Source organism: Peromyscus eremicus, chromosome 1 (genome assembly GCF_949786415.1).
Source record: "Peromyscus eremicus chromosome 1, PerEre_H2_v1, whole genome shotgun sequence".
NCBI classification, from domain to species: domain Eukaryota; kingdom Metazoa; phylum Chordata; class Mammalia; order Rodentia; family Cricetidae; genus Peromyscus; species Peromyscus eremicus.
The window spans coordinates 181,498,496-181,507,282 of NC_081416.1; the positions used below are offsets into that span (position 1 = coordinate 181,498,496).

Here is an 8,787-nt window from a genome sequence, read left to right on the forward strand (position 1 = left end):
GGATTAAAGGCTCACTTTCTGGGATTAAAGGTGTGAGTCACCACGCTTGGCTGTATCTTTGAACACATGGATTTCTGCATCTGGAATGTTAGGATTAAAGGCATGTGCTACCACTGCCTATCCTAAGTATCTAGTGGCTTTTCTGTTCTCTGACCCCAGATAAGTTTATTAGGGTACTCAGTATTTTGGGGAACACAATACCACCACACCATGTGAATAATATCCTGCCAATGAGTTCTAACAGTGGTATATCAGTGGCAATCTTTTCCATATTAACAGAATCATGGAATGGACATATGGTGAAAACTGAAGGTCCCAAAGCTTGCAAGAAGGGTTTCAGAAAATCATTTGAATAAAGTAACTTATTTTTTATCCTGGTGGTTTATTTCTAGTGATGTTTATTGTAACTGAGTTTAGTACTTTGTTCTCAGTAGAAAAGAACCTGAAATTTGTAATGTTGATGGGAACATAGTAATTTAAAATAATAGAAAATTACATGAAAGTAAGACAAAGCAGAATAAGTACATAGATTAGGAGCCAACCCTAGTTTATGGTACAGGATGTTCCCCCATGTCATTAGGTGAGGAGAAAGGAGGCACTGGTCAGCAAAGGTCCACAGTAAGATGTAAGAGAATAACTTTGATTGGTGGGGAAAGTACTCTCCATCCCAATAAACAGACATTTATTTCCCTTGCACTCAATTCACATTGACCCCTAGTCAGTTCTCCAACATGAGCACTGTATCTTCTTACAAATCCACCCTGAAACCCCATACTTAGTGTCTAGTCCATGACACTGCAAAATATGTGTTGCTGTACTTCCCATTCATAGTCCATTTCTGTGTTGATCCTGTCTAGAGCTGTGACAAGCATCAAACACCAGTATTCCAAGGACCACAAGGACCAAGCCTGCCATCCCTATTCTGAGCAGATTCTCCACTGTGTGATGATCCTGTGTCTCTGAGTCTGTGGTTGTGGAGAAAGAATGAAGGGAAGAAGAAAATCACCCGAGGAAGATCAGATATCAAAACCCTCAGAAAAGCTGTATGAGTGAGAATTTGTACTCACCTGTCTTTGGTTTGGACATGTTTTGTGATATAGTGATGTTCTCATCAGTTCCTAGGTACAGAAGAGAAGGTACACAATTAATGAAATACTTAAGAGAGCAGAGTGTCTTCTCTAGTCAACATTCATATTTCCTGCAATTTTCATGTCTTATAATTTCATATTAGGCTAATCACAAAACTTCAGAAGGATCCAGTATCAATCCTTCCCTAGGGTGCCATGATTCCTTCTGGATTCTTCACACACATCGAGCTATTTGAGTTCATACTTCAGAGTAAGACACTTGAGCATGAAGTTTATATCAAGAACTAAGCGTTGTTGAAGAAAAAAACAACCAATTTTCAATTCAGAATTAAGGAAGCCTTCCTATGCTCAGTCTGGGGCATGGGAACATGCAGCTAAATTCATGAAGGAGGAATTGTGTGTGAGGTCCACACCAAGTCTTTGTGTTTACTACCTCTTACTCATATAGCCATGCAATGTAAGACTGACTCCTTTCACTCCTAGACATTTTACCCACTCGTCACCCAGCAGGAAGGCACATTGTAGAGGATTAAATGCAAGAAATCCAAACTTCAACTGTGTTCCCTACTCTGAAGATAAAATGCATGAACTGAAAGGAAAGAGCCCTGGCCTGTTGCGTACACGTGCACAATGTCACCATCACAGTGTCAGATAGGGCAGGACAACTGCAGAAGTGGTTTCTCTGTATGAGAAAGACACAGATAAGGTCGGAACTAAAAGAAACTTAACATATAGGCCAGGGCTTTCCAATTTACAGTAGTGGAAACTGAGAATCCCAAAGGAGAGGAGCTTTTACATGTGTCTGTCCCTCTCAGAAGAGAATCCATCTATCCCACCTTTAGTTTGGTCCCTGGACCAATCCTGCAACAGAGTTCTAGTTTAGACCTCTATGGTCCAACTCCAGGGGGTGAAGGGAGGGTCTAACCCATTGTGGTTGATACCATCCTTGAGGTGTTGGTTCCGGATTCTATACGAAAGCAGGCTGATCAAGCCATGAGGAGAAAAGCAGTGAGCAGCACTCATCTAAGGCTTCTGTAATAACACCTGCCTCCAGGGTCCTGACCTGTTTGAGTTCCAGTCCTGACTTCCTATAATGATTAACAGTGCTGTGAATGTGTAAGCCAAATAAACCTTTTCCTCCACAACTTGCTTTTTGATGGTGATATTTCATTTCAACACTAGAAACTTTAACTAAGATAATTCACCCCCCTATTCTTTCCTATCATTGTCAAGGGCTCTCCCCTCTGAGCAACAGATGCCAAGAGCTCCCTTCAGCCATCATGACTGGAACCATCCTCAGGCCAGCAGAGCTAGTGATAAAGGGTTCTCATGATGAGAGTGAATGAGACTTACTCACCTGAGACAAATATCTCCAGAGGGTTACTGGCCACTGGCCAGATATGTGGTCTACTTTTGAAGTATCCATAATATCTAAAGGGCCCACTCTTGTTGATGTCACAGGGATCTCAGGAAACAGAGCCTGGGACTGTCCAGTGTGTTTGTGTACTGAGCCATGAGGGACCTGGAGAAATTCTGTTCTTCCCCAGTTTTAATGAACCAATCATATTTTTTTGATGAGATACATTGGAGGGTCTCACCTGAGGTATCAACAGGGCTGGGCCATAATGACAGAGTAGGTTTACCTTTGAGGACCCTTAGTGAAAAGAGGACACGGCCTATTAAATGATACATTGGCACCAGCAGTTGGACTGTAGGTAAAAGCATTTGGAAGATATATTTCTTGAGGGAAAATGTAGAGGACTTGATGTACTTTATCTCACAAGTAACATGGGAGATATCAGGAAAGTTATTCATGCAGTGTGTCTCCTCAACTGATGGAATAAATACCTGTTTTCTATCAAGAGAGCTGGGAGTGGATGTTGTTAATAACCAGGGGACCATCTATCTGTAGCTCCAGGCATCACGTGAATACCCCAGAATGTTTATCCCAGACTCTGTCTCCCTAGACTTTTTCATTAACTCTCAGTTAATAAAGCCCATTCTTAGGCAAGATGTGCTATACACTTTATAGCCTGCTGACATCTACTCTATGTCAGTCATTGACCACACTAGATTAAAGGCCCTTTAGCTATAGAACCCATTTTCATGGTCACATTTGAGTTGAGTTTTGATGCAATTAATCCTAGTTGTTCACTGGATTTTCTATTACACCAGCAATCTTTTTTTCCGAATTTGTACTGTGCTTAAACTTGCTTACAATCAACCACATGGTGTCATACATTTTAGAAGTGTAAAGCAGCAACTAGTATGTTAGTGTGATCAAACTTTTCCTTGTTATTGCATGTGGGTCATATTCTCCCAAGAAGCAGAGCTTTCAGGGACCCACACACAGAAAATGTGAAGACTGTGACACTTAGTGTCCACAGATCTGTCACCACCAGCTCCAGGGAGTCACTGTGCTGTGTCCACCCAGCAGAGTTATAACAGAAACAGTGATATCCTCCTGTATTATACTCTCTCATGAAAGGGATGATAAGCTTGGCCTTGTGATCAGGCACTGGTGCAGTCAATCTGCCCCAGGGTGCTGGGCTTCCTTCTTTATACAGGAAATACATTTGAGTTTCCATGGTTCCCTCACACCAGATTGTTACAGGATTCCCTGAGGTGATCACAGAGCCTGGCTCAGCCCAGATGGTGGGTTTATGGAGGGTGCCTGAAAAGAAGTAGGTGAGAGGGATGTGGGAATTTAAACAGTTTCACAGTGAATATGATACTTGGACTTGACCCTTGAATAACAGTGCATATGGAGCCATATGAAGACTCTTCTCTCTCCTCACCCTCCCAATTTCCCTTCTCAGAACACCCCTCAGTACTTCCTGTATCTTGACTCCCATAGTCTGTATTCTGTATAAGTGGGCTCAGGAACCATTCTTTCCCTGTACTTATCATACATTAGTGTCTCCTGGGGAAAACTGTTTCAGATTCAGTGTCTTTCAATAGAGAGCCTGGGGCTTCCTCACCTGAGACTAGAAGGTCCATTATGTCACTCCCTTTTGACAATACATGGGGCTCTCCTAAGTAATAGCCATAGCATCTGAAACTCCATCTTTCACTGAGTGTGATGGGACTCATTTGGAATCTGGCTGGAGGCTGACCAGTATACACATATTGTGAGTCCATGGAGCTGCAGAACTGCTTGTCCTTAATGAAAATGAACCTGTTGTATCCCTGATTTGAGATACATGAGAAGGTCACAGATCTTCCTAAGGTTACAACAGGGTTTGGCAGGGCAGACAGGGGTGGGTTTGGTGTAGACACCAAGGAGAGATACATACAGCATATTAAATGGGTTCACACAGTCTGAATTGTCCCCCAGACCTGAGGAATGAGTGGGGATACATTCAGAGCAAACTTTTCTAAAGAGTCACATCTGGGAATTCATATGATTCCTGAGTAATCACTCACCTGTCACCACCAGCTCCAGGGGGTCACTGTGCTCTGTCTACCCAGCAGAGTTATAACAGTAACATCTATATTGTCCTGCATTATGCTCTGTCATGGAAGGGATGAAAAACTTGGCCTTGTGATCAGGCACTGGTGCAGTCAATCTGTCCCAGGGTGCTGGGCTTCCTTCTTTATACAGGAAATATATTTGCGTTTCCATTGTCCCCTCACACCAGATTGTCAAAGGATTCCCTGAGGTGATCACAGAGCCTGGCTCAGCCCAGATGCTGGGTTTCTGGAGGGTCCCTACAAAGAAGTAGGTGAGAGGTATGTGGGAATTTAAACAGTTGCACAAGGCAAGTAAAACTTGGATTTGACCCTTGAATAACCGAAGGACACATGGATACATGTGAGGATCCATCTTTCTCCTGGCCCTCCCAGGTTCAATTCTCACAATTGAAAAACCTCACTGGTCTCTGTATCTTGACTCCTGCAGTATGCTTGCTTCATCAGTGAGCTCAAGAACCTATCTTTCCCTGTATTTATCACACATTAGGGCCTCCAGAGGAAAACCATGTCAGTGTCATTCAATAGAGAGCTAGAATTTCCTCACCTGAGACTAGAATCTCCAGGATGTCACTCCCTTCTGACCACACTTGAGGGTTACTTGTGTTATAGCCATAGCATCTGAGCCTCCATCTTTGGCTGGAGGTCATGAGACGCACTTGGAACCTGGCAGAAGACAGCCCAGTACGTACATTCTGTGAGCCCATGGAGCTGGAAAACTTCTGATTGTTCTTAATTAAACTGAACCCGTTGTATCCCTGATTTGAGGTACAGGAGAGGGTACAGGCCGTCCTACTGTTACAACAGGGCTGTTCAGGGCTATCAGTCTGGGTTTTATGGAGACTCCTAGAAGAGATAAACATGGAAAATTAAGTGGGCTCATACAGTCTGCATTGTCCCCTGAAAGACTGATGAGTGAGAATACATTCAGACCCGACGTTTTAAGAGTCATGTCTTAGGATACAATTCCTGAGTATTGTACAAACACTCACCTGTCACCACCAGCTCCAGGGTATCACTGCACTCTGACCACCCTGCAGAGTTGTAGGAGTAACAGTGATATTTCCCTGCATGCAGTGTTGTCACAGATGGGATGATGAATTTTGCCTTATTGCTGTCATTCTTTTGGGTTGGTCTGTCGGAGGGTTCTAGGTTTCCCTCTTTATGTAGCACATACATTTGGGTGTCTCTGGTCCCCTCACACCAGATGGTGACAGGACTCTCTAATGTGATCAGAGTGCCTGGCTCAGCCCAGATAGTGGGTTTGTGGAGGGTCCCTGCAAAGTAGAAAAAAAATGAGACACATCTCTTAGGATACTTGTGCAAAGGTTACACTTGAAAATGACACTTAAGCTGATTGGTAAAGGCAGAGGGACACATAAAGACCCAATCTTTTCATGAACTCCTAAGTACCACTGTTATTATCCACCCTTGTCTCCCACATTCTGTGAAATTGGACGTAGGAGCTTGAGTTCATTAGTCCACCATATATCAGATCCTTCTTTATGATCTTTAGTCAAATCAATTATTATTCAGAGAGAAGTCTAGGGTTTCCTTACCTGAGATTAGGAACTCTAGATGGTTACTGGGTACTGACCACAGCTGGGGGCTGTTCCAGGAATAGCCATAGCATGTGAAAATCCATCTCTTTGGGGGATTCACAGGACCCACAGTGAACAGCGCCCAGAAGTCCCTGTAGTATGTATACTGTGAGTCCATGTGCCTGGAGAATTTCTCATCTTCCATAATTAGAATGAACCTGTTATATTCATTCTGTGAGAAACACTTAAGGGTCACAGACCCTCCTGAGGTCACCACAGGGCTATGCTGGGCTGACAAGAAGACTTTGCTTGGATAGACTCCTAGGAGAGAAGAGGAAACTTGTGAAGTTTAATCGTTAAAGTATACATTAGCCACTCTTAATGAATTTGATAAAGGGACCTCAAAGTGAATGTAGTCCCTTTTTCAAAGCAGGTCCTGAGATTAGGGATGAATCCTCTCACCTGTCACCACCAGCTCCAAGGTGTCACTGTTATGTGACCACCCAGCAGAGTTGTAACAGTAACAGTGATATTTCCCTGCATGCATTTTTGTCACGGAAGGGATAGTGAATTTTGCCTTATTGTTGAGATCCTTTTGGGTCTGTCTGTCTCAGGGTACTGGACTTCCCTCTTTATGTAGCACATATATTTGGGTTTCTCTGGTCCCCTCACACCAGATGGTGACAGGACTCTCTAATGTGATCAGAGTGCCTGGCTCAGCCCAGATGGTGGGTTTGTGGAGGGGCCCTGCAAAGAACAAGAAAAAATTGTATGTTAAGACAGTTGCACAAAGAAATTCACACTTGCAAATGATAGTTATGCTGATCTGCAACAGCAGAAGGACACATAAAGACATCATTCTTCCCTGGACCTAATGGCTTCTACTTTTAATGTCCATCCTGGTTTTTGAACCTTATTCACAACTGTATCCCGAGTTCTGTGACATTGGGCTCAGGAGCATGAGCTCACCAACCCACCACATATGAGGTCCTTCCCTGTGACCTCATATCTGGCCAATTGTCATTCAAAGCAAAATCTAAAGCTCCCTTACCTGAGACCAGGAGTTCTAGGCTGTTACTGGGTACTGACCACAGCTGTAAGCTGTTCAGGTAATAGCCATAGCATGTGAATCTCCATCTCTGTTGTGGAGTCACAGGACCCACTGTGAACAGGGCCTGGAATACACCAGTGTATGTGTTCTGTGAGGCCATGCGCATGGAAAATTTTTGATTTTCCTTCACTAGAATGAAACTGTTATATTCCTCTTGTGAGGAGCACTGAAGAGTCACATAACCTCCTGAGGTCACCACAGGGCTGGGCAGGGATGAAAGGGTGACTTTGCTGGAGTAGACTCCTAGGAGAAAAGAGGAAACCTCCTAAGTGGACTTATATTGCTAACATGGTCACCCCTGTTCCAGAATTGTCAAAGGGACCCCACAGGGAATATAATCATTTCCTCAAGACAAATCCTAGTGTTTGGGAAGGGTCCTTTCACCTGTCACCACGAGCTCCAGGGTATCACTGTGTTCTGATGTACCAGCAGGGCTTTTATAATAACACCAGTATTGGCCTGCATCATGACTTCTAATGGATGAGATAAAGATCTTGTTCGTTTTTTCAGTGTCTTCATGAGCTGTTGGTATCTGGATATGTGGGTTTCCTTCTTTATAGAAATGGTATTCCTGAGCATCTAAGGGGCCTTCACAAATTAGAGTTACCTGCTCCCCAGTGGTTATCACATTACTTGGCACAGCTCTGAGTGTGGATTTAGAGAGGCCCCCTGAAAACAAAACAAAACAAAAGCAAACAACAACAACAACAACAACAACAAATGCAAGTTTGGTCAGAAGACATTCTGTTTAATTCCATGCTCTCAGTCACAGGACCTTGCAGACAACACCAGCAACAGCCCACAACATCTCTTCTCCATCTCTTTTCTTCAGAGGTGACCTTTGATCCCCACTGAGAATGTACACTTTAGAAAAGCTGGGAAGACACTCACCTGCCAGCACTGGGTTCCTGGGTCCCACACTCAGTCCTGCAAGAGAGTTACCTGTGAGTGTATGTACTTGAAGCCTGAGCAGGACCTCCACTTCCAGATGCCTTCTGAGCTACTGAGACACCCTTGATGGTTTACTGCTCAACTAGGAGGTAGACCACTTCTCACAGCAGAATTCTCTCTCCACAACTTCATTTCTCACCAAGACAAAGCAGAACTGTGAGGTTGGGGTTCATAGCATCTTCCAGTTGCCAGAAGTTGCAGAATTATCCTCTTGACAAATGAACAGACACAAAGTATATTGCCTGTGCAATATGGTGCTTTCCTGTCAAGAGTATATTATACAGGCAGTCCTTGCAGGGGAAAAAAAGGGAACAGCTCTTTCTAGGCAAGTGGCTTTTGTTTTCCCACTGCTGTGAAGGGTGTAGCTCCAAAACATGTGGTCTCTGTTCCTGTGGGTTTCGTTACTTTTGGTTTTGGTTTCTGACACATAGCTTCCTGAGACTCAGGCAGTTCTCAATCTGCTCCCCTTGCTCAGTCAGCTTCCTGTGAGATTGGTTTACAAACCCATAACTGATTTTGGAATCTTCTTGCAGAGCATCTCCCATATACCATCTACATTTGCTTGGTTGGTCCTCTTCACCAAAGACCAGGACTTAACAAGAAATAATCCTGGCATCTTTCTGAA

The 8,787-nt window shown here is 43.7% G+C and overlaps 1 protein-coding gene and 1 long non-coding RNA gene across 2 annotated transcripts; both read right to left on the reverse strand.

Moving 5' to 3' along the window:
- Positions 1-355: 355 nt before the first annotated feature.
- Positions 356-5,738, reverse strand: LOC131902807 (leukocyte immunoglobulin-like receptor subfamily A member 5). The gene is made up of 4 exons (XM_059253770.1): positions 5,524-5,738; positions 5,107-5,405; positions 1,068-1,118; positions 356-965 (listed from the first exon to the last, which is right to left on the reverse strand). Exons 1-4 carry the CDS (start codon positions 5,736-5,738, stop codon positions 826-828), a joined length of 705 nt encoding a protein of 234 aa, XP_059109753.1. The 3' UTR covers positions 356-825.
- Positions 5,739-6,134: 396 nt separating this feature from the next.
- Positions 6,135-8,292, reverse strand: LOC131926709 (uncharacterized). The gene is made up of 3 exons (XR_009383548.1): positions 7,152-8,292; positions 6,563-6,847; positions 6,135-6,421 (listed from the first exon to the last, which is right to left on the reverse strand). It is a non-coding gene; the product is annotated as an uncharacterized LOC131926709 (long non-coding RNA).
- Positions 8,293-8,787: the final 495 nt, after the last annotated feature.

Coding starts and splice junctions, on each gene's coding strand:
- LOC131902807 (XM_059253770.1), bottom strand. CDS start 5,738: ATGTATGTGCTACATAAAGAGGGAAACCTAGAACCCTCCGACAGACCA. Junction 1,119..5,106: donor CCTGGAGATTCTAGTCTCAG/GTGAGGAAATTC, acceptor TTCTGTACCTAG/GAACTGATGAGAACATCACT. Junction 966..1,067: donor CATGTCCAAACCAAAGACAG/GTGAGTACAAAT, acceptor CCACAACCACAG/ACTCAGAGACACAGGATCAT.